The 26,295-nt window shown below is 44.2% G+C and overlaps 1 protein-coding gene across 1 annotated transcript in view; it reads right to left on the bottom strand.

Moving 5' to 3' along the window:
* Positions 1–24,626, bottom strand: part of RORA (RAR related orphan receptor A) — a 739,946-nt gene extending 715,320 nt beyond the window's left edge. Inside the window, exon 1 of the mRNA XM_074393852.1 lies at positions 24,400–24,626. Within this exon, the coding sequence (XP_074249953.1) occupies positions 24,400–24,565 (166 nt within the window). The 5' untranslated portion in view covers positions 24,566–24,626. The remainder of the gene's footprint in view (positions 1–24,399) is intronic.
* Positions 24,627–26,295: the final 1,669 nt, after the last annotated feature.

A 26,295-nucleotide genomic window follows, 5' to 3' on the forward strand; every position in this document is an offset into this window, starting at 1 on the left:
TAAATTAATTGCTGTGGCAACCAATGAGAGGATAAATCAGAGCAGATAAATCAACACAGGTTTAAGGGAAAGCACACGGGGGTGAGAAAGCATAGCATGCTGGAGGACCAAGGTTCAGTACGGCTACAAAGGCGAGCACGTACGTGAGCAGGGGAAGGACGGATGAAAGATGAGTCTGGAAGGCTCGACAGGGGACAACTGAGGCCATGTTAGAGGGCTTGAATTATATTCTATGAGCAGCATGAGTCCAAAGTAGGGTTTTAAGTAAGAACATGAGACAGGAGACTTGCAGTTCCAGAAATCCACTTGGGTCCTAGTGTCCATGTAAAAAAAAGTTAGCACTGCTCCGTAAGGGAAAAGAGCGCTTCCTCACTGGTATTATGACGTGGCTTTCAGACTTCCACCCAAAAAGTGTGCGCAAGAAAGAGAGAGAGAAACTGAGACTGACTGTGCGTGAGCAGGTCTAAGAAATAAACATAAAATCCTGGCTATCCAAATCCTGCAGTGGGTGTATTTTCCAATCAGCCCTGAGGCTTATGGCAGAGATAAAATAGGAAAGGAATATGTCCCCAGCTCCAGCCGAACATTCTGTTCAGGCTTTTCAAACTAAAAACTTCAATGTGCTGGTCGGCACCATTGCTGTTCTCGTGTTTGGCCTACGCTGGGCCAAATCCTGCCCCAAAATATCAACGCGTCAGATGTGGGCCCAGACAAGGGACTCTAACTTTTCCGAAGTTTTTTCCCCTTTCATAAAAGCAGTGAGCCAGAGAAGGGTCCATGGTAATAATTATGGCTTCCCTTGTGTGGACAGCATCCAGAAAGGGGCAGCGAGCCCGCAGAGCCTGGCTGAATAAAGCCGTTCCTCAGCCAATGCCAACTTCAGCAACTTCTCTGTTAGCAGCTCTTGTTAGAGCCGCAAAGCACTGGGAGAGCTGGCTGGCAGGGGTGGGGGGCAATCCCGAGGATGTGTCCACTTTGCGTTCAAGGGTCCTGCCATGTCATAAACTCTGCATCTTTCGTATTCACGGTCCACAGCACACGCCTCTGACAAGCCACAGTCACCGGTTGTTCTCAACAACTGGTTAAAGTTACTTGTCAGAATTGCAAGCAGGAATTCCTCCAGCAAGATGAGAGTTTCGCTTTGTCTAGTCAGCCGGAAGTCGCCTAAGACGGCGAGGAAGAGAGTGAAATCTCAAGGAGTTCTCTAGCACAGCCGTATCAGGCCAAGGAAGGGCAACAGGATGCCTAAGGAATGAAAGGAAAACCTGCGACCGGGAAGGAGGTGGCCCGGCAACAGTCAGAGGGCAAGAGAAAGTAGAAAAACAATCCCTGGGGGTGGCTGTGGTCAGCTGACTTGGCTGAACGCTGCACAATGCCAAGGAGCTCCATTTGCTTAGGCTGCTAACTCCTGCCTCCACACATGAAGAAGGGCACACGCACAGATGAGAAGGGAAGTCAGGATGCTGGGGGCTGTTACGGAGACACATTTAATGCAGTTAGGGGAAGGGGATGGGGAGCTTGGGTCGGTGGTTTGGCAGGATGCATGAGCCATGGTCAAGAGCAACCTTCTGGACTCACACTAAGCAACTCTTCTAGGCCTAGGTCTTCTCATCTGCAACGTGGGGATCATAATTCTTGTTTCCTAAAGACGCAGTGAGAATTTTAACGACTGAACTCAGTGTGTTCAGTACCTACAGCAGAGTAAGCTATCAGTAAGTGACAGCTCCTAACTATTATGAACCATGATCAAATCACATCCCGAACTCCAGGATAACATTCCTATTAACTCTTTGAGGGTACAGATAAGCTTTCATTTTCTCTTTGTGACCTCAGCACCTAGTGCAGTGTCTGGTGAGTACAAGAACTGATTACTGCAGAAGGAAGGGAGGGAGGGAGAGAGGAAGGGAGACACTCTTACTTCTGTATCATGGGCACCCAGCAAACATCAGGCATTATTGTGAACACTGGTATATTCACAAATACTGCTTGTTGAATGGAAAAGTATTTATTCATCAGCTACTTACAAAACACTAGCTGAGGACCTGTTGTATGCAAAGCACTGTATTAAAAACCTTGGGAAACACATGGACAACTCCACAACATCCCTGTCCTCAAGGATCTCAAACTCAGTCGGAGACTCCTATATAAATCATCCGAGCAATGATCAACTATGATAATACTATCATACAGGCCCAAATAAGAGAGGATGCTGGCTATCCCTCCCTTCACCCCCACCACCAAACAAAAGACACAGCATGTTTTCTCTATTTCCTCCCTGATGAAGAGAAGAAAATTTTGCCACTTTAAAGCTGTGGGAGAAAAAGGATAAGAATATGATCACGCCTGGATGCAGTCTGCTCATCTTCCAGCCTGGCAGCACGTGGCCCTCGGCAGCCCTCTCTGCCCACAGTTACCAGATCTAAGGCTCGGCACACGGGAGGGTCTGATGTTTGCTAAAGAATGGTCTGGCTTATCTTTCCCTACAATAATCCTGCCATATGGATTCAACAAAGGCAAAGCTTTCGCAGGACCCAAGAGGCAGGGTGTGATGCTGTAAACATCAGTTCCACCAGTGGGAACAGTCTAATGTCTAAATTCCAAAAGATATTACTGATGCCATTTATAATTAGCATGCTAAATAAAATCGAGGCAAGCTGCTGGCTTTCACAGGCCTCATCCCATTATGTAGTTAGAAGAACATGTATGTGTGTATATATGTGTGTGTGTGTGTATACATAGGCATATATACACACACGTGCACACACAAACATTCTACTTGTTGGGCCCAATCTTTCTGAAAATTGTAATAAAGGCTAGGAAACATGTCTACCACACATAGGAAGATGAGAAAGGCAAGCGGAATAGACTGTCTCCTTCATCTTACAGGACGCAGTAGCCAAGGATGGATTCCAGGAAATTAAGATAGACCTGAGAACAGCTGAAGCTCGAAACATAACCACAGATTAACCATATTTCCAGAGCTAGGCTTTAAATGAGAGAATCATTTGAGGAGCATCCAGAATACTGAGTTGCTACCCTCCATTAGCTAGAAACTTAGCAAATGAAAATGCACATCGTGGCTCCACTCACATGAAAAGAATACCACACATGAACACATGAGCGTTGTCTTCTCTATAGTTTCTCTTTAAAGAAATCAACAGCCTGAAGACTTAGCTCAATCTTCTCATCACATCTACCTTTTCGTCACAATTATATTTGGCCGTCTTTCTGATTCCGAGCTGAAAAGCAAAGCATGAGGCTATTTCCCTCTGTGAGTTTGTTATTGTTCATGATAATTCTGATGACTTCCAGAGAAAAATCCTGAAAGTGACATTACTCAGTCAGATGAATAGCCAGTGACCTTAACTCTTGCTTCCAAGTACTTCATCATCCAATGTGTAACACAAATGCAAAACGGCAAACAGGCTATCATTAGGAAAGCTTTTGAGTCAAGTTCTCTAATGCAGAAATCTCACATTCATATTAATTACAAAGCAAGGAAAAGTACCTACAGGTAGTGCTTTCACGTTTACTGATAGTTACTACAAAGCTGCTAAGTCACATTTGCAATGACCCAGCCAGCGCAGTCCACTGACTTGGAAGGTTTCAGCAGTTTACAACACAAAACTCCAGCCTCTTCAGTAAGGGAAGGCCTGAAATAAAGACCTGGCATTTCTCTAAGAGAGACCAGTTTTTTCCCAGTATGGCATAGGCTACAGCAAGGGCAACTGCTACAGAGGTAGGAAAGGAAGAGAAAGAGCCTATCAACTGACGAATGAATCAAAAAAAGGTGAAACGTCCACATGATGGAAGATTGTTCAGCAATATAAAGGGCCAAGTTATTGATCCATCTGATGACATAAACCCCCAAAACAGGATGCTAAATGAAAGAAGCCAGACACAAAAGAATACAAAGCATATGATTCCACTTAAATAAAATGTCCAGAAAAGGCAAATCTGTATATAGAGAAAACAGACTGATGGCTGTCTTACACTCGAAGTTGGAAGGAGGAGTAACAGCCAATGGGCATGCAGCTCTTCTTGGGCTGATGGAAATGTTCAACTAGACTGTGGTGGTGGTTGTGTAACTAAAAATTTACTAAAAATTACTGAATTGTATACTTCAGATGGGGAAATTTGATGGTAAGTAAATTATACTTCAATAACAATTTTTTAGAAAGTTGGAATGAATTTTTAAAAAGTATATTCTTTGCTGGTTCCGTTAAAAAGCTGGATCTTAGTCACAGGATTATAGAATATCAAAGTTGCAAGGAGCTGTAGCATCTCTATACTAAGAAGCAGGTGAGGTCTCAGGGTAAAAGCCATTTGCCCAAAGCCACTGACATAACTAATGGTGGGCTGGGATCAGAACGGAGGCCTCCTGGTAACTTGTCTAGTGTATTCGTCACAATTTGTCTTCATTATTTTGCTTCACATAAACACCCAGGGCATTAACCATACAGATAAAATATATTCACGAATAGTTGTGCCTGAATCAATGATCAGAATGTTTTTGTGGTATATATCATACTGGATAATCCATGATTTGATTATTCTCTTCTTGCATTAGTACTTATATTTTTCATTTTCTTGTCTTCGCAATATTTGTTTTTAGGTGAAATCTATGGCTGTTTATAAGCTTTAAATTGAAGGTTCTTTCCTGACCCTAAAGACTCACAGATGAGTTTTTCAGAAGCTGAATCGACTCTAAAAGGCTTACTGCTTCAGTACTTCTAATGGCAAACATCCTAATTCAGACTTTGCCACAGGGGCTTGTCTTTCTACTAGAAATGTAAAATAGATCTTTATTTGCCACAAAATTAAAATGTGATCCAATTATGCAGAATATGAAAGAACTTGTTGTTGAATTACCAAAAAAAAAAAAAAAAAAAAAAAAAAATCACACACTCTCTAATTTAAAACAATGATACCATAGCCTTAATTACCTTGGGTTTTACTACTGTGATTTCAAACAGGACGAAGAGAGGTGACCGTGCCTAAGACAAAACACACAAAGGAAACTACGACTCCTTTTAAACAAATGAGCAAGCTAAAAAAATTTAACTTTTTAGAGACAAATCAACCACCCTGAAAATTATTAGTATGCTTTGAAAATTATTAGTAAGCATCGACACGTGTTATGAAATGAACGTTTGTGTTCCCCTAAAATTTCCGCATTAAAGCACTAATCCTCAATGTGATGGTATTAGAAGGTCGGGCCTCTGGAAAGGTGAGAAAATAAATGACTGTTGTTTAAGCCACCCGGTCTACAGTGTTCTGCTATAGCTGCCCGAGCTAACTAAGACAGCCAAATCATTACTTTACAGTTGTGCAGACCTCTGTACGATTCTTTACAGTGTGATCAAGGTCAAGTGGTTACACAACATCCCTTTCTCGGGAACTCGATTAGGGGTTATTCATGTGCATTAAAGTATGTGAGAAAATATTTAGCCTCCCTAAATCTGCATTTTGCAAGGGGCTATTCTTGCACTGACTTACTTATACATTTATAGTCTATCTCCCAATGCTTTTGCCTTGGCATAAAGTGAAAATTAAAATAGAACTGCATATTTAGCTCAACTTCCCCGCCACAGAACCAGTCCCTAACTTTCTAAAATGTACTTCAGCCTTAAAGTGATGCCTGTCTTGAAGCGGCTTTACTTTTCAGGTCTCTGTGTGTACAAGGGCCAGTTGGACAGATGTTCCGGGCTGCTGAGGGTTCCCCCAAGAGGCAGGTGTCTCCTCTAGAAACATAGAAATGAAAATGTGCAGTAAGGAAGGGAACAGCTTCGCTGACCAGCATGTGCAGAAGCTCAGGATTTAAGTATACGGATGATCTTACACTTAAAAAAAAGACTCCAAACTGCCCCTAGGGATCAGAACTTTCCTAGCCAGTCTTTCTCTCTCTGACAATACCCAGTACTGTTTCCTATTCCATCTAAATGACCCGGCTGATACCTAAAATGGAAAGAAAAATTCCACAACCAAAGGTTGTACTTGTAGGCAATAAGGCGAGTCTAAGACCTAAACTAGATGATATGAGAATAGAGAACAAAGATTCCATCTCAATTCGTGAAGGTTACCCACATACCTATTGTAACAGAATAAAATAAAATAATTCTAAACTGCATGACCTCTAAATGATCAAATCCTATATGCGCCTTCATTTTCTCAAATGACTCCTAATTTGTGTAAAGAAAAAGGCAGAAACAGAAACGACGGAAGTATGTCAGGGTGCGCTAAAGCTGTGAACACCTTTTTATTTAAAATAAGAAGAAAAAATAGATAATCATGCATTTTTAAAAGGGAATTTTTTGAAACCCTGAGCCGCAAAGAGGAACAATTCTTGGCTAAATTGCACCACTCAAAGACAACTAGACTTATGATCATGTCTTCGCCCACCCATTTGTTTCAGGATTCTTACAGATCCATGGCACGTTGCAAGCTGACATAGGACCCTTTCGAATAACGCAACCTAACCTCCTTCACCAGGAGCCACGATTCTCTTCCTACCCTTCTGCACAGAGAGGCCCTGACCCTCAGCTGTCGCTGGGGCTCGGGATGGCGGCCAAGGCAAAAGCAGTCAAGCCGGAGAACTCCCGAAGGTGGTTCTCAGGTAACCAGCTGGTTAGATTTCATCTTGCGTGAGTTTAGCTTTGCCTAGCTAGGCCAAGGAGGCACTTGGCCTGAGTTTAGAACGATTTCTGTTTAGGTTCTTCAGGGCTCAATTATAAACAGCCCAAAGAAAGGCTCTGCTGTCCTGAAGGGCACCTTTCAAGAGAAACAAAAATGGGACTCTTGCTTAACAAAAGGGGACTGTTTGGCCACCAACATCCTGAACACGGTCTGAGTGTATAACTGGAAGGGCTTTCTGCAAAGTTAAAAAGACAGAGAAGAAAACAACAGCAAGAAAAGGATCATCACAGAATCTCCCACTCCAAACCTTCCTTCCGCTCAGAAGCGCCAACAGATAAAATATAAACCCCTTTGAAGAAAACTCTAGCCGGAGCTCAGCTTTCAGGTTTTAGAAGACACCGGCATCCCAAGGCCTTCCCACTGTCAGATCAAACACACACAAAATATTTCCCTGATAGTTTCCTAGTTTCACCCACACCATAAAAAACAGGCTTTCATTTTAATCTACTTACCACACTGTGGGTGAAGGCCTCTAATTTCACAACACAGAGATAACACACATAATTCCTATGACACATTAGTGAAATATCGACAGGGAAAACATTTAGTCAGTGCTCACCAAAAACAACGCGGAGCTCCATGACTGCCTCTGAGGGCAGGGAGATGCCTTTCTAACGGGCAGAGCCCCCTCCTGCCACACTCCTGGAGTTAAAGATAAGGTCAGCCTACCTGGATCTGAATTGTTTTAAGGCAACAGGTCTTTGTAATTGCACAACATTTTTCTAGTCCCTCCATGGGTTGCAACATTATCAACCTCCTTCCAGGACTTCCAGGGGCTGCTGTGTATGTGAAAGTCCCTAGAAAACTGTGAGGTGCCATAAACATGCAGCCATGGCAATCCCACTCCAATCATAACCAAGGCCATCACCCACCTGGCCAGCAAACACTTGTGTGTTTCCTTTCTCTTTCTGGTCAACTTAAAAAAAAAAAAAAAAAAAAAATTCTTACACTTAGTTTCCCATGGCAAGACCCAGTCTTTGAAGATCTCACCTGCTTTCTCAAGACCCTCTTTCAACCTTCTCTCCCACAAAGTCTTCTTCCCAGGGCAGTAAGAAGACCTCTCCACAGCTACAATTCATTCCATTTCCCCCACCCTTGAGGTTCTGCCAAGCGTGGGGCAGACTGCCTTTAGAGACAGGACAAATCAATTTTGTCTGTGTAGAAAGGTTTTTTTTTTTTTTTTTTTTTTTAAAAAAAAAGGCCACAACTCTTCAATCATCAGCCACCAGAGCAGAGAAAACTGAAATGCAATCTGAAACAGCAAAGGTCTGAAACCTGACTCTGGGCTTACAAACACCCTTACTTTATTTTTATTTATTTACTTACTTATTTTTTGAGATGGAGTCTCACTCTGTTACCAGGGCAGGAGTGCAATGGCACAATCTCGGCTCACTGCAACCTCTGCCTCCCGGGTTCAAGTGACTCCCCTGCCTCAGTCTCCTAAGTAGATGGAATTATAGGCCTGCACTACTATGCCCAGCTAATTTTTGTATTTTTAGTAGAGACAGGGTTTCACCATGTTGGCCAGGCTGGTATTGAACTCCTGACCTCGTGCTCTGCCTGCCTCAGCCACCCAAAGTGCTGGGATTACAAGTGTAAGCCACTGCTCCCGGCCCATTCTCACTTTCTTATGCCTTTAAGTAGATGTAGGGTCCCAAAGTCCCAACCCACTTTTGTGAGACATTTGTCTTTGTCTTTGCCTTTGTACCAATCCAACCCCTTCAATTTCCCAACCACACCCACGTGGACCTTAGATTTATTTTCTGCTGATATCATTTCAAAAGCCATGAACATGACCTCGTGGATGTCAAAATTCACCTTCCAATTCTCTGTCAGGAGTGCTGCTCAGAACTAGGGCTCCAGGTCTCTAGCCTGGCCTTCCTAAGTGCCAGGTTCTTGTTATTTTTTTGTTTTCTTGCCTAATGCCACACGTAACATGTTGTCACATGCTCCTTGCTAGACCTCCATTCCCAGCTGCCCATCAGATATGTCCCTGGAACTTCCAACTTACCCCATCCCAAACTGAACCCACGTCTTCTCTCCTCTTTACGCTCTACCCCTCTCTACTGTCCCAGCCAATAATCGCGCCCCACTCTGCACTTGGGTCCCGTCATTCTCTCCATCATGCTCTTCCTGGGGAATTCTGCCAGGGTCAACACTTCCTCTCCTTCCACTCTCAACCCTCAGCCCAGCCTTGGCCTTTAATATCGGTCCTAGAACTGTCACAGTGATCTCCTAACTTGGTTTCTTGTTTATACCATCCATTCTCCCTCCCTAACCCCACGTAAGTATATTTAAGGACCTTATCAAAAAGAAATCGGTTATTTTTCACTTGCTCAAAATTTTGCTGTAAGCTAAGGTCCAAAACGCGTAGGCTGGCCCCTGCCTACTTTTTCCAAACTCATCTCCTACTCCTCACCAACATACTCTCAGGCCAAGCTACACCTCACTTATGTTACCCGAACAGCCACGAACTCTCCCCTTGCGTGTCTCAGCCTGGACTGCCCTGTTACTTTTGGCCGAAAGAATCTCTCCGTTTTTCTAAAACCCAGGCAGATCCAACCACCTCAGTGAGATTTTCCTAACTCCCCTTGGGACATTTTCTCCTTCTTCTCTATGTTGTAGGCTTCCTAACTATCCCTGCTATAGCTATATCTTATTAAAGTCATGTCTTTCTTGCCCAACCTTAATTCAACCTTGTCCCTCCATGGACTAATACGGGACCCGACACACAGTAAGTGCACGAGAAATACTTGATGGATCGATGCAAGGAGGCGATATATTCTATTATACTGCCTTTAAACATTTGAAACTTTCGAGGAATAGTAGATTTTCTTGTCTCATCCCAGTCCTCCCTCAGCTGGCTCATCTTTCACGTATTGATTCTAAACTGCGTGTCACCAACATCCTGAGGGCATTCGCCGAAGGCTCAAGTAAAAGGCAGAGAGATATGGGACAGAACACGGAAGACAATCTATAACCCTGCCCCCAAGGAACTGAGACTAATGACAAGATAAACACAGCTGAAGCCGCAAAATGTGAATCCAACGAGGACTATAACTAATGAGAGAGAAAACCAGAGTGTGTTTGCTACCAAGAAAATAATAATGGAAAAAATCAATTAATAAAGGGATGTTGTCAAACGCCATGACAATTTTCATTAAAACATTTTATTAGGTTGAATATGATACTGATGCCTTTTCATTGAGCTTTGTAATAAAACTTCTCCACTAAATATATTCTTAATTCAGATGCCAGGCATCGATACTGCTTACTGTCTCCTAAAATCCTTGTGGAGTTTAAAACTTACATTGTTGATTTCAAAGACAGGGAGTGGACAGTGGCTTGTGAAGCAAATTCGCTTTCAATATTTTGATCATCAGAGCAAGCATTATGTATATGAAAGGTAAAGGTATTCTAAACTACATACAATCTCATCTCTATGGACAAGTCTTTCTGAGGTTCTAGATTACCAGATGGAGGTGTTAACAATGCCACAGAAGCAAAATCCTAAACTGTGGGCAGGTGAGGGATGGGAGGCCATCAGTATAATCCCTTCTAGATGCCATGGTGGCAGAATGCAGAGAGGGGGCCTTGGAGGCAGCAATCCAGACTGGAGAAGATGGACCAGGCAAGTTTTCATGACCTCCCTGTCTATACCACCCGAACGGTTGAAAACTCCGGGACAATTACTGCTAATCTACCCCTGAAGCCAGTCCTCTTGTGGGTGAAGGGATAATGTCTCCAGAATGTCATCGAAGTGTAACACCTTCTTGGACCTTTTAATCTACATGTCCCACTAGAAGCAGCCATGTTGGATGCTGCCTTCTCAGGTCCTATTTCTACTCTTAGGGTTGAACTGTATGTAACTTAAGGCATAGAAATGTGCCTCTGTATTTCTGCTGCGGAAAGAAAACCGTTTGACAAATGTCCTTCCTTAGGAGAAAAATGACAAAATAAAATGATCATTCCTGGGCCCTTAATACTTCTTTCCAAACCTTGAGAAACATCAGTTAATAGGGGATCTAAGGCATGGTAATAAGGACGAAGAGGCTGAAACAAATGTAAAAAGCCTTGTTTTCAAAGCCCGGCATGGATGCCGTCATTGACTTGACCTGTCATAATTAATACCTGTCCCCATTCAGGATAGTCAACTTGTGAAAAGGCAACATAAGCCAAGCATTTTTTTATGCCAAAGTCATATATCGTCCAGATCTGCCTGACACAATATGTCTGTGTGCATATGTGTGTGTATATTTATAAATGTGCATGTATGTATATATGTATATGTATGTATAAATTCACTTTACACAGAACCAATTATTTTTATTCACTGACTGCTCAATATTATAGGACTGGGGCTTCTCTTCTCAGTTAGAGTCTATTTCTTAAAGACCAGCGCCTGCAAGTCTGTATCTGTGTGTATCACTCACACTATCACAATACAAATTAGGCAAAATAGATGCTTAATGATGCAATTCAATTTACAATGGCACTATTATTACAGCATTACTCTATTTTCATTACTACCACATATTAGAATCAGCTTCCACCATGTTCGAGTGAAGAAATAAAACAACCTAATCACCGTGCCAATTAATTCTGTAAAAGTCATGTAGTATATCAAAACTAAAACATTTCACAGCATCTCAGAAAGACAGGATTCCATACTTGGTTCACCCTTTTTAGCCTGCTATGCCTCTACTGCTTGAATACTTTGACCTATCCTAGTCCAGCTATAAGCCAAAATCGATAAAAGACCCTTAGCAAGTTTAATTGATTCTCTGAGAAAGGATATTATAATCCATCCGCGCACCCTCACCTTGTGCTGACATTATTTTCCTGGGTTTACCCAATATCATTGTGGTACCAGAAACTACTCTTTTCTCACGCTGTTCTCTCATCAGCTCAAATAGTGTAACAGAAGAGCAATTTCAAACAGGTTGCGAGTCTTTGAGAGTACTGCTTGCAAAGTGCATGTAAATTATTAGATTACATTACAAGTGAAAGACTCAGCAGTGGGTCACCATAGTGGAGCATTAATGTAGAGCAAGTTGAATGGAACCCTTGCAGACAAGCTTCTCCAATGTGATTTTTTTTTTTTTTTTTTTTTTGGCAGAAAGGAAAGTGAGTAAAGGGAAGGGAGGGCAAGGAATGATGGGCTGCTGAAACGTGAAGTCTCTGAGAGCACTAAAGCAAGGTGGGAAAAAGGGAGCAGCCCGGGCCTCAGGGCCTGAAGCGGGCAGCCAGAGGGTGCTACAAGAAGAGTGGGAGCAGGGAGACAGGGGGAGGAAAAGAAGAAGCCAGACACAGGTATGGGAGGTAACGTCAGGAAAGCCCAACAAGTGGCTGATAGGACTGAATTTAAGTGATTTGTCCTCTCTGGGTTGGATCCAGCCCATGGGAGCTGAGCTGAGGGATCAAGGCAAGATCCAGTCCCAAAATGCAAACGGGTTGTAAAACCAAAGGCTTCAGGACCTCCACCAGATACCTGAGGCTCTTACTGATTTCACAGAGCAGTCCATCAGAACGAAGGAGCAATGCTATAAGAAAAGGGAGCTGAAGACATGAGGAAAAGAAGGGGAGAGAGGACAAGGGCACCCCACCCTCCTGTATAAGCTCCATCATTACCACGTCATCAGAGCTACACATACTGTGTGCCAGGCCTCTTACCTGGCACACATTATCATGTATGATCCTCCCGATCACCCTGGGAGGCCGGCATCATCATCATGGCCATCACTATCATCCCAGTGTTCAGGTGAGGAAACTGATTAATGAAATTGCCTAAGGTCACCACGGCTGGCATAGAGCACACCTGGATCAGACTGACCCAGGTCAGTCTCACTCCTCCCAGCAGGCTTGTAAAAGCCACATACACAACATGTCCAGCTTTGGTCTGAGTCGCTCAAGACTGGAGTAGTCCTAAGCGGGCAACTGAGGGGATCAGTGGATTCAAGACAGGCAGAAGTCGGACAAACGAGGGCAGCTGGGTCCAAACCGAAGGCCCCACTGGAAATATAAGCCAGCAGGGGATGTGCTTGCAGAGCTGGGAAGTGCTGAGCTGGTCTATTGAGACAGCAAACACATCTGCAGGGCAATGTGGGAGAGAACATCTGCATAGTTAATGAGCACCTATTTTATGGAAGGTACAGTGCAGGGAGTAAAAACATCAACTTTGGTCCTGATCTCCTTAAGGAGACTAGGCTCATGCCCAGGAAATAACTATCAGATGTTGCAAAACAAACCTGGCAGAGAAAGAAGTTACATGTTGATTAAATGAGCAAGGCCCATATGACTCACTGCTGTAACAGACAGGGGTCTGGGAGCTTTAAGAGGGAGAAGGTGGATCTTACCTGGAGTGAAAATGATGGTAGAATTTTAATGAGTGAAGAGAGAGGCGCGGGGACTGGGCGAGGCAGAGGAGGAGGGGAAAGATGAAGGCACATACAAGGTAGAGAGATGAAAAGGCCGAGTTCACAACACGTTTAGAAGAGAACCACCATAAATGCCTGGTCCGAGGTGACCCAGACAGCGAGCTTCTTAAAGAAATGCCACCCCTCAAATATAAGATCCAGAAAGGCAGGGAGCTCACCTCTCGTTTGCTGCCCCGGTCCCTAGCACATAAAAAGTACTCAGTAAATATATATTGAATGAAAGAATGCCACCGTTGGGCTCTCACACAGTGATGTCAGCTCCAAACAAAAGAGGGATCCCAGAATTTATATTCTATGCCAGTCTAGGCAGATGTGCCCCTCAATGTAATAGCATATTAATGAGCATGTGCTAAAAGTGGCATAAAGATACCATATGATTATAAATAATATTTACATTATTTGCCCTCCCCCACCGCCTCCCTTAAGTCATAATGAGTAACACTGGAGCTTAATATCAGTCACTGTGGAAACACTTCCTTCCTCCCCCACTGCCAGGCCATGGTCCCCAGAAAGGCTTCTTCTACTTCATGCCCAGGACAAGGTTTTCAGATTGTGAGGAGCAGCTCATAAATAGATCATGGAACCAATCTGGGGGCTCATGACCTGTATTTTAAATAATAAAGCAAAAATAACCATGCATCACAGTGAAGGGTAAATATTTTACATGAAAAGTTTGTGTGTGCATGTGTGCATGTGTGTTTACTAGTTCACAATGTAATATGTTTTTCTCATTGTGGATTACAGTATAAATGCCTTAAAGATATCTCTGAGGGGCAAGCAGTTTCAGGATTAGGACCTCTAATATTCACGTTGAATAACTCTTGTTTTACTGGCTAAATGTGACTGTCAAGTGGTATTTCTCTTTGGTCCGGTAAACTTGGCACGTCCTGAAACATCAAGACGTTCTGTGTGACATAGCAAGTTCAGAGTCAGTTCCTTCAAAGCATCTCCCATTTCACAACACACAAACAACCTTTGCAGAAGAAAAAACGATTTATTTTTTCTAATTACAGAAGTAACATATACATAATGCAAGAAGCTCAAAAAATACAGAAAACCACAAAGAAAAAGAAACTCACGGATAGTCCCACCATCCACAGATGACCACTTTATCATTTCATCATTTTGTTATCCATCGGTCCAAGTTAATTTACGAATATATCTCAGATACACACAACACACACACACACACACACACACACACACACACACACGTAATTTCCTTTTACAAAAAAAGATGGCATACCCTGCACACAGTCATGAAAGCTGTTACTTTTCACTTAGCAATGGCCGATGAACATTTTAAAATACTTTTCTACTGCAACATGATTTTTAACGGCTACATAGCATTCCACTCACAAACTTGATCCTGAGCATCTCTAGAAAAGGCACAGCCTTAAATCCTCTGTTTTGAGAAAACAAGCTTGCTGCGGAGACACACACCTTTGCTGTGGGCCCCCGGCTGTGTCTAGCTCCGGAGAGCACTAAGTATGAGATGCTCAACTCCATACCTATGAATAGAAAGTAAAAGTAGTTTTACTTTCTATTAATTCAGAGCATGGGACTTGGGCACTATTTTCACTATGTTTTAGAACGGCTTTACTGACATTGCTACAAGCTCGATGATGTATTTTTAATTAATAATAAAAACGCCCAGTGGGATTAAAAAAACAACAATTACTGACAATGTTTCACTAATAATGAGTAGCCAAAATAACCCATGTTTACTCTACTGCCTAATGCTCGATCAACTTGCACACATCTTAATATCCTCGTTATTGGAACTGGATCCTAGCACAGCACACAAGTGATAGAAACGTAAGAAAGTACAAGACTTGGGTTCTAGTCACAGCCGTGCTACCTACTAGGCATGTGCTCTCGAACACGTCACCTCTGTCAGCATCAGTTGAAACAGGATGGGCTAGGCTCGCTGATTCATAAAGCCCTTTTTGGCTTTAACATACTTTAGTCTAATAAAGTATGACCCAGTGGTAGCATCATGAGTGAGTGTCATATATTTAACACACACCCCCAAGTTCAAGACTAAAAAGTCATCTCTAGAGGGTTCAAGAGCTCTTTCAGTGTCGCTTCAGTTCCCCTTCTGATTCCCTGTGAGTCCTCGAGAATGCTAGAGAAACTCACCAATCCATAACTGTCATCCTTCACACTGTGAAATTTTACAGCTTCCAGGTTAATGGCCTGCTCTACAGAAACTGCCTGGGTTCCCACTTTCTGCACACACGTGCTCATCCAAAGCGCACGATGAGCGCCAGAAGTGGTAAAATACAACTCTGGCCGTTTCACACTTGTCATCATCAGTCAACTAATAAGAGCACTAAAAGAGGAATCATTTTTTGATGATCAGGTTATTTCATTTGCCTTTGCTTTCCCAATGCTTCATTACCTGGACAATTGAGAGTTATGGGCAGTTCACGTTCCCAGTTGCCCTGTCCTTTCAGATATAATATCCCTGTCACACAAATGTTACTGGGAGTACATGCTGAATTGTCACATGGCCTTTTCATCATCCACTGGTTTTATAACTGGAAAGTAAAAACGAAAAGCAATGCAGTTTATTTAAGAGGTTTTAGACTTGCTAAATATACATGTGTGTCCTCTGTGATTGGATGTTGAAAATCCATTAATTTCCACACAGCCACTCCTCCCCATGACTGGCATCGATCATATGCGATAAGATAAGCCTCTTTGCTTCAGGAAGGGCGGGATCACATCTGGTTGCCTTTTCTCTGTCTTTGTCCATTTCTTTAGGTTTCTTTAAAACTAATTGGAAGAGTCAATAAATATGCCTGCCAATTCCCTTTACACCTTAGGAAGGCAGCTCACCATGCCCTTCAGACCTGTTCTTGCTGTTTTTCCAAGTATTCCCTTACCTGCCTTTGTCAATTGGCATTCTCGACAAGTTCGTCATAACTTCTCAAAGTGTCAACTTTTCCTCTTTTCATTGCCCTTGTTACAGATAATTTAAAATTAGAAAGTCACATTCCCAGCCGTTTCAGAGTCAATGCTAATGTCATTTTCTTTAGCACAGAAGTCTCTTTTCCCTCTAGAAATTCCCTGCCTTCATCCGCAGCCCCCACTCCTCAGCCCCAAAACAGGCACTATTAATCTCTGCAGGCACAAGTCCATTCCCCTATTTCACCCTTCTTATCTTTCCCCCAAAATACTTCACCCAGTGAAATTACATTTTAGCTTGTGGTTCTCCTTCCTTCAGTCCACTTCGGAGAGAAATGTCTGGGTCTAGAGATTGTAAAGTCACCTTCAGGAAAGAGGCATACAGTTGGCTGTCAATTAATCAGGAAAAGACCAAAAAATTATATCATGTGCAGCTTGGCTTCTCAGTAAATGCATTTATGTTCTGGGTACCAAGAGGAACTCTCCCGTACAACCTAAAATTCATATTTGTGCCTTTTGTTTGGCTATAACTAATTCCCTACCTAACTGCACAGTAGTTAATAGTCTGGAATACTTAAAGCAGTGATTCCCATACTTCATAGTAGAATCAAACATCAGTTCCCTCATTTCCCCCTCATTCTGTTTCACCTCTATTTTTGCCTGGTTAGCCTTGGTGGCAATCTTTGCTTATAAAAAAAAAAGTCAGATGATTTTATATTCTATAATTTTTATTCCCATGGCTAGCTTGACATATAAATTTTAAGCCCGTTTATTTTACTCCATTAAGCACAGACCCAAACATCACCATTCTTATCACATGCACACCCATCAAGTTTCGGAGTGTCATTTATACACAATTTTATCTCTTACTTTTTTCACACACGCCTACCACTTACGTACAGCAACTTCACTACATTCATATTTCATAAACTTCATCAGTATTCAGCCAAACCCTCCCCCAAAGTAAGCTGGGTATTTTTAACAGTGCGCTGCTGCTTTCACTGGCTCGAGGATCCTATACTAAGTGGCAGCCTTCCTTGCATCCTAGAAGAGTTTATCTATTATGGTCTATGCATGGAGACAGAAGCTTCTTAACTGTTTCAGGAAACTTGAAGATGTTCATAGTCAAGCCAGGTACAGTGCTACGCACTTGTAGTCTCGGCTACCGAGAAGGTTGAGGCAGGAGGAGCCCTTGAGCCTATCTCTTTAAGAAAAAAGAAACCAAAAAACTAAAAAACATATAGTTCACCATCAAAAGTAAAACACAATAACATTGTTAAGATGATTCTAGGCTGGGAGATTATCAGTAAATCCTCTATACCATAACATTTCCTACTTATTTCCACCCTCTGACTCAGAGTTTCAGAGAAAACACCCGTGGTATAGAAAGTCTACCTGGGGCAGCCTGGAGTCCTCCACCAACCTACAAGACTGTGTGAAACCTGTACTCTCAGCTGTCAGTAAGTGCTGCACAGGGCTCCCCAGAGGACCACCAGGGCCCCAGCTCTGTGGACAAAACAATCACCAGGAAAACCACAGCACCATGTCATTAGTAACATGCCATAATATGTAATATGATAAGACAGTCTGTAATAATGACATGTCAGTGAAGGCCATAAAAATACGTTAGGAAAAAAAATTGTTCTTGCACCAACATAAGGGAATTGTTACCTATAATTCCTTTCAGCATCAGCATGTAAGAGCTGGAGCAAAATGCTTCGCTGCCTACACTGTGAGCTGTGGTACATTTATTCCTCATCATGCCCCATTCCTCTCTTCCAAGGATTTCTTTAGCCAATCTCTTTGATGTTTTTGCTCCAAAAGCAAAAGAAAAATAATAATAATTGGGCTGCCACGAAGGCACACCAAGACTCCCAAGCTGCATTTCCACCACTACAATATCAAAGATAATCACAAGACAACTGCAGAACATATCATTAAGTCAAGCGGGACAGTCCTGAGAAAGCCAGCTTCTGACGGTGTGGTTCCAGGGATGCTTTCCATATTCGTCCAGTGAAAACAGCCTATGCTTGGAAAGAGGGTTTTCTGGGGGGCAATCTAAATGTTCTTTATTGACATTCTTGAAATTATTCCTTCCAACCCTAGACTTTCCTAACTTTCAGGCTTTAAGAGTCTCATGCTAAAGATATCCCTTCAATATATCTATGGAAGTTAGGACTACCTGGAGTTTCTATCTACCATTAGATGGGGGGAAGCTTACATCATGTTATCATAATACCGTAAATAACTTACTTGAAAATACAGTATCCTTCCTGAATATTCAAGAATGACTTTACTGCCAGGCGTGGTGGTTCATGCCTGTAATCCTAGTACTTTAGGAGGCCGGGGCAGATGGATTGCTTGAGCTCGGGAGTTGGAAACCAGACTGGGCAACATGCTGAAACCCTGTCTCTACTAAAACAGAAAAAAATTAGCTGGGTGTGGTGGTGCATGCCTGCAGTCCCAGCTAGCCGGTAGGCTGAGGCCAGAGAACTGCTTGAACCCGGGAGGCGGATGCTGCAGTGAGCGGAGATCCTGCCACTGCACTCCAGCCTGTGTGACAGAGCGAGACTCTGTCTCAAAAAAATAAAAAAATGAAACAAAAAGGAATGACTTTACATCCTCTCTAACTCCAGGGAAAGAATTAAGAAGAGCCTGGGCTCTGGATGAAATTTTCCTATAAAGTAAAAATCTTAACTAGAATTAACTAAGTGAATTTCTATTTTGCTACCTGCAACTTAGAGAACAAGGGGTGGGGGGCAAATAACAAAACATACTGATATTGAGGATTTAACAAAAAAAGAAAGAAAGAAAACAATTTCCAGGCTGGGATCAAGATAGATTTAGTCCAATCTCTGACACTGTGTCCATTTACAGTTCTATAATGTACAATTGGAATTCATACTCAGAACGGTGACCTTGTGGCACCGTAAGATTCTCAAACCTCCAAGAAAGAATCAATTACATTCTCAATGTTCTTTCTAGAGCAGGAAAGGGGACTAGTACCTTTAGAAAACCTATTCAACAAGGAAAGGACAAAAATTTTGGGGGCTAATCTACTGTTATTCACAAAAACCAATTCATCAGTAACGTCCTCACACCCTTAGAGAAAAATCATGGTTTACTGTGTATTAATCAACGCTTGAACACTGATTATCAGGCTTTTTTTTTCTTTGAAGCATTAATTTTAAAATGATACAATTTTATTTTAACATACAGTGTAAAAAGATGGGTGAAAAAATTAACAGCTCATTTCTAAATCAACACTTCCTATATGAATTAGAAAAAAAAAAAAAAACCACTAAAAAATGACAGGAGAGAGAAGGAGAGACAGAGAGAGTATTATTCCTAAATTCTGAGCAAAAAAGACAATCTTCATATTCAGAAAAGTATTCCAAATTCTGGATGAGTATTCTCTCCAGTACCTGAAGGCCTTTCAAAAATACTCTCCTTGTTTCTGCACAATGTATACTAATCTGGGAGGAATGGGCCAGGAATCTGGGAGGGAGTAGATAGGTCTACCCCAAAGTCCCTGTGTATTGGCTTGTGGAAGCCAGTAAGTGTGAACAGCCAGATAGGTCATAATAGGAGAGGTGTGTTTCCTATCATTTTTTTTATTTGTTTTTGCACACATGGCAATCATATTACAACTCTTTCCCCAGACACCTGGGAAACGTAGTTATGCATTTTGCTTCCACAGAAGTATAAGCTAAGAAGCTCAATTCATCAAGTTGCCTGGAAAGATGAAGGGGAAAGGAAGAGTAACTTCAGAACACGTGGCATATGCTTTAAGAGACCATACCACATGAACCTCGAATAACCTCCAACTCCCATCTGTCCTTCTAACATCGTACGGCAAGCTCCTAAACGCAAACACAGGAGAAGCTGGAGGAAAAGACCTATCTTCATTCGGAAGTGACAGGTCCAAGGAAAAGAACCCATGGGCTTGCCTCACTCAAATTCCAAAGATTAGCTCTGGACAGAGGGCAGTTTGCTTCCAAAAGTGATTCAGCTGTTACCAAGAATCCTCGGAACATTTTCATCCGGAGGTGAAGTATTACAATTAACATTCTCACATTTCTCTGTGTCTTTACGAGTCTACCTTGGAACCAGGAGGGTGTGCTACAGTCCCCACCTCTGCTGCCGTGAAAACAAGCTGAAGGGTCTCATCGTTAGGGGCTTCCACGCAGGCTCCGTACTTCGGTTTCAGAAATAGAGGTGTTCTCTAATGCCAAGGGCTCGTCACAATGCCAGTAGGTACTGGAAAATTCCAGCAGGTGACTCAACATTAAAAGAGTCTCCTATAGATGTTTTGAGCCACTCAGGACTGGAATTCGAGATTAATAATTCAATTCTTTTTTAAGAAATAAGAGGGAAGCAACAGAAGAGGTTATCACAGCTATCATCAATTGCATTTTCTAAAATTATTCTATTACATTTTTAAAAGGTATTATTATAAATGTTTTTATGAGCGATTTACTGGAAAATTAAAGTCCTTTAGTTTAAAAAAAATAATTATGTTATCCCTCTGGCAAAGGATTTTCTCCCAGCCAGTAGCTCTTTCAAACTATGGGGCATCATTTGTTCACTGTGGCAAGCCGGGTCCATGCATGGAAAGTTGATCTGAGAATCAATCTTTAGAAAGGGCGCTAAATTGCTAGGTAAGAGCACCTACTAGAAAGAGAATCAGCCAAAACCGAAGGGGGCAAGAGAGGCCACGCACTTTCAAAGTCAAAGACTTATGTGGTTCCAGAAGTCCTCAGGGCTACACATAAGCCACAGGCCCTGTTAAGGGATTTTAAGTCCACCTAAACTGAGCTTCCAGGGTGTTCGATCTCAACCCAACTGAGCTTTTCACTGTTAATCCCATCTTTCGGTTTCGATTTTTCCCTTAGGTCTGCCGGCCCTAAAAGCCTTCAACCTTCAGCACTGGTGTTCCAAACCAACTGTGTGGTCCACAGCCGTGTGTGGATAACTAGAGCGAAGCAAAATATGTAAGCTGCCGGCATGCACATACAATAACGAGACTCTGAAAAAGGGTTTTTAACAACAGTTATGTCACAACGCTCATGGCTCTCTGAAGTCCCTGAAAGCCTTGTTAAATTAAAGATTCGCTGTGGTTTTTTTCCGCTTCGTTCCTACTTCCCATGTTGCTTCCTGTCTTTCTTTTTTCTCTTTCATTGTGTTGGAAAGATGGAACTGAATGACACAGGCCATCATTAATATCACCTAGAAAATGGAAGAGTTTCGTTAAAACTGCTAACATTCCCGGCACAGTTTTATGGACAGGGGAAGGTCGTCTTTCAGATTATAAAGTCACACATCTGATTCTGTAAGCTCAGGCAATAAAGGCACACGGTGCATTCACACTTGGATTCCCAAGAGTGAGGAATTCAACAGTAGCCTCAAGTCTACCTAGGTAGTGTCTCATGAGGTCACTGCAATGTCATGATAATCCAGACCACAATTTCTGTGCACTTCAAACAGCGACTGGCTAGAAGCTAAACCTGCTACCTTTTGGAAGCATCTCCCAAATCAGAAGGCTTCCCATTTCACCCAATGCCAAGAACTCCACTCCACCCTCCCGGAGGTTGAAAATGCTAATTTTAAGGTGATGATGTTTGCTTTTCCTTTCTAGTCGTGTGCCTTTATGTTTTAAGTATTTAAAAGGCGTAATCACCTAGTGTGTAGGTTAATTTCTTTCCGATATTGTAATTTATGCAACATTAATACTGGATGCCAGCTCCAATTTTCTTACTGCTTACACTCTGGGAGCCGACTTGCATATTCTGCCAACTCCATTACATCATCTGAAAACCCAAACATTTCCCATTTTCAAATCACTCTCAACTACCAGGCATACTTACACATTCTCTTTTTCTCCCTAGCTCACACACACAAAGATTGGTACCCCTAAGGAGCAGATGCTACATCTGAGGTTAAAGTCTGCGAATGCACATAAAATTTCTGGAAGCTATTACTACTGCTGTGTTAGCTAAAGGATGCCTCCATCTCTGACCTTCCTTTTTCCATTCAGACTGTTATATAACCCAGTGCCTGCGTGCAGAATGTGAGTTGAGTGTTTGGGCCTTACCACCCTCCTCCCATTAAATCTTCTAGGAGGGATAGACAGGGGCTGGTTCAAAAAATGAGTTGGGGGGGGGGGCCCAGGGTGGGGGTGAAGGGGATATGGGTCAGCAGGTCAGCTGTGCAAGATGTATACCACTCCTACTATGCCCCTCTCCCTTTCTGCTGAGCCTAGGGGGCTGGTGGCACTGAATGCCCCAGCGTTACATAATTTGCAAGAACAGCAAGTTACGGATTTGCTAGTCGGTTCTGCAGCCTGCCACCCTGATCGCTTGCAAGAACACCTTCTGGCAAGAATGACACCTGAAGATGTTAATAACACACAGGGTGGGGGGTGGGGGTCAAAAAGGAGAAGGGTGGCAGCACAAACCAAAAATTAGTGCGGCTTCCTAAATACTATGCCCCCCCCATTCCAAAAAAAACCCCAGAAACACATGAAGGGGATTTTCTCCAGTGTTTCTGATTAACCCTGTTACATAACCCGCTCGCATTCCAAATCCACCGTCTCAGGGTCTAAATATACTCTTTGCAGCCAAAAGCTCCTCACACACAAACTCACCGAGCTTAGCGGCAGGTCCGGACCCCCAGCCCTCATCCCCTTCCCTTTCGTCCCAGCCCTCGCTGCCCCCCTCCCGCTGAAACGACAGTTTGGAGTGGTCACTCTTTGGAAATCGCCTTTAATTAAATGTTTTTCGCGTGTGTCATCCTGATGGCTTTTACTGTACTCGAATTCCGTGAATGGGAAAGCGCCTGGATAGGGGGTGTGGCTAAGGTGGGGGGGGGGGGATACTGTAAAACAGCCAGCACATGATCAGCCATATTCCTACCTCCAACTATAACATCGAAAGGAAGGCAGCAGCTCCCGGGGCCCCCATTCGCCTCTACCGAGCCCTCCCCAACCACTGCCGAAGTCCATTGAAAGAGGAGGGGGCGCGCTGGGCCGGTACCCAAGCCAGGGCTGGAGGAATCCTCTCCGTCCCCAGCTCGCGCGAGCCCGCTTCCTCCAGAGTGACAGGCGTGATTTATACATTATTTACAACAGTAATTAAAGCTGTAGCTTCCTCCTGTTCTTTGCAAACTCCAGGCGCATTCAAAGAAATAATCCCCTACTCCCGAGAAAAACCCACATCAGGTTCCAAGACCTTTAAGAAAGAGTGAGCTTTCCTCAACAGCTTACTTTAGGAAAGGAGGGAGCAACTGAGCCCCCCCCCCCATCTCTCCCCACCACACGCACACACAGACCAAACACCAAAATGAAGAGTAAAAATCGCCAGGGGAGGAGGAAACATTGCTTGCACTGTCCAACCAGCATGCAACCAGCACTGACCATCCCCAGGTTCCTGCAGAAACGCTTGGAACCTCCGAGAGGGAAGGATTCCCAGAGCAGAAATAAGTTTGGGTGCTTGCTTGCTTTTGTAGACGCTCCCTCCGAATGCGCGTGGAGCGCCCCACAGGACCGCCGCCCTCGGCGTGCTGGTGCGCACACGCCCCCCGCCAGCCTGGGCGCCGGGCTCCGAACCCCCGGTCTGCAAACTTGCGCATCTCTCCTCGCTGCGCCCGCCAGACAACTTGGCCAGCAGCTCCAGCGCCCGCACCCCGCTTCCTCCAGCCCTTCCTTCAAATCTCAAACGCACCGCCGTGCTCCAGAGAAGGTGTCCACATCGCCCCAGACCCCGGAGCGCCCCCTCTCCACCCCCTGGGCTTCCCAGGTCGCTCACTCTTCCCGTCCCCCGCCCAGATCTGAGAGGGAACCGAAAACAAACCCCTCGGGCAGCAGGGGCCGAAACTGTCAAGAGGAGAAAAGGTAAAGCAGGAGGAGGGTGGCCATAACAGATTTTTTTTTTTTTTTTTTTTTTTGCCCCTTCTTAAAAGGACACTGCCGCTTTAAAAGTTTCTTTCCCGGGCCCCCATTCCCCGCTTCTCCGTATTTTGGGGGAGCGTATTTAATTAAGGCAACGCAGCTTTCCTCCTGTGTTTGCAGAAAAATCAAAGCCGGGGGTGGGGGCGGTGAGCCGGCCGGCTGTCAACCTTCCCGCCGCCTCCCCCGCCCCCCTCTGCTCCCGCAAGCCGAGAACGGGCTGCAAAAGTTTGCAACATTTCTGGGGGGCGGAGGGGGGAGGGGAGGGGGATCCTCCGGGCTCGGGGCGCCGCCGCAGGCTCGCGCGCGGCCGCCGGACCCCGCGTCCCGGGCGCCCGCTCCCGGCCGCCCCCCGCTCCGCGCCCGGGCTCCCGCCGCCCCCTCCCCAGCCCCTCTCCAGCCTCCTACCTCTGCTGGTGCTGGAATAGCTCTGTCTGCGCACCGGGGCTGGCGGCTCGCTCTTGCGGGCGGATTCCTGGTTCAGCGGGGTCTCCCTGGAGCCGGCGGCCGCGTCCGCGCCGCTGCTGCCTGGCTCGCTGGCGGCGGGGTCGGGGGCTGCCGGAGCTGACTCCATGTTTTTTCCCAATGTAGAGATCGCTGGAGATGGCGAGCTCCGAGACTCCCTCTATCTTCTGTTTTCAGAGCAACTCTATGGTACCAAAAAAAAAAAAAAAAAAAAAAAAAAAAAAAAAAAAAAAAAAAAAAAAGGAGAAGGCAACCGGCGAGAGCAGGAGGGAGAGAGCAGGCGGCGGCGGCGGGCGGGCGAGCGAGAGCGCGAGGGAGCGCGCGGAGTGTGTCTGGGTGGACGTGTGTGTGCGCCCGAGAGGGGACAGGAGGCGGGTCTGGCCACAGGCAGCGCTAGCGAGAGCTTCTCCAGCCGGCCCCCACACCCACATTCCCCACCCTCCAGACCCCAGACCGAGAGCCACAGACTGGCTGCCAATTTTGGGAGGTGGGGAAAAGAGGGGAGGAGGAGAGCAGAGCCTCCCGCGCCCCAATCCTCCCCTCTCCCCAGCCCAGGGACAGAAATTCAAGTCAGTGAGATGATTCTGTGCTTACTTCTGAGACTCTCTTGGGAACAGAACTCGTCCCCATCCGCTGCCAGCCTGGGAAGAGACAAATCCGATTGTCCACGTTGGGAAATCGCAGGTAGCCCCCAGTCATCCCTGCCCAGGGCTGAGGAGAAACTAAAAAGGGATTCGAACGGGGCTGACACCCCAAGGAAGGCGGAGGATGGGAGGACGTGGCACTTTTTACTTTGGGATGGGACAGCCAGTGGGTTTCCAATCTTGGTTAGTTGCGTCTGTGTCTAAAACAGATTTTGTGAGTCTAGAATCGCCATAGACAGTTGCTGGTATGGTTGAAAGAGGTCGTTTTCAGCTCCTTTGCTGTCTGTCCGCGAAGGATCCAGAAACCATTTGGCAAGGGACTTTCTACTGAAGAAAACTTTGGCCTGTTTGGTCGATGACTATCTAAGCTGGATGAAATATGCCACGCTGCATCTAGCTCAAGTGTGGCTGCTAATTGTCAATTCCCACTGGTACTTTTCCTATTAAATGTACTCTCTCATCCATAAAAGGTAGATATACTGGAAAGGCATTACTAATGCCCAGATAACATTCAGATAATTAAGAACTCCTAATAATTCACATTATTGTAGGCATCATTCTACACCCTCCTGCCATTGAAATACACTCATCCCCTAGTAAGTACTTAAAACCCCAGGAAAGCAGAGAATTGCGTCATTGTTACCTTGATCCCAAACTCCGGTATGAAGGAATAATACAAATTGAAAGAATGGGAAATATTCCAATGGTAGTAGCTTGATTTCTCTGCCTTCGTAATCAATCTGCCACTTCCTTCTGCATGCGAAGACACTGTGGAAATCAGTCCATGTTTAACATACACCCCACCTTCCTTTCAAAAAGCTCCAAAATTTTGACAATAAATAATGTTATTATAGACCAGAAGGTGGCATAAATATATGCGTTTAAGAGCGTTGGGTAGGCTGAGGGAATTGGGGGACATTTTTCTTTCGCTAACTTCCTGGAATGCTTTAAAAAAAATTAGGGGAAAAATCTCAGAAAATTGCTTAAGAGGAACCTCCATATGCCAAATTTCACACGTGGTTTCTGTTGCTGTTACTGATCTTGATCTTACTTCAAATACACAATGCCTTTTTGCCATGATCTGTGCGTTAATCAGCAAAACCTGTGGTCCCTTCTTCAGGGTGATGTAAATGAAATGTGAATAGTCCTGATACCTTAATCCTGTCTCTGCAAGGATCCCTGGCTTTATTTAGCC

This window comes from Saimiri boliviensis, chromosome 2 (assembly GCF_048565385.1).
Source record: "Saimiri boliviensis isolate mSaiBol1 chromosome 2, mSaiBol1.pri, whole genome shotgun sequence".
Taxonomy (NCBI): domain Eukaryota; kingdom Metazoa; phylum Chordata; class Mammalia; order Primates; family Cebidae; genus Saimiri; species Saimiri boliviensis.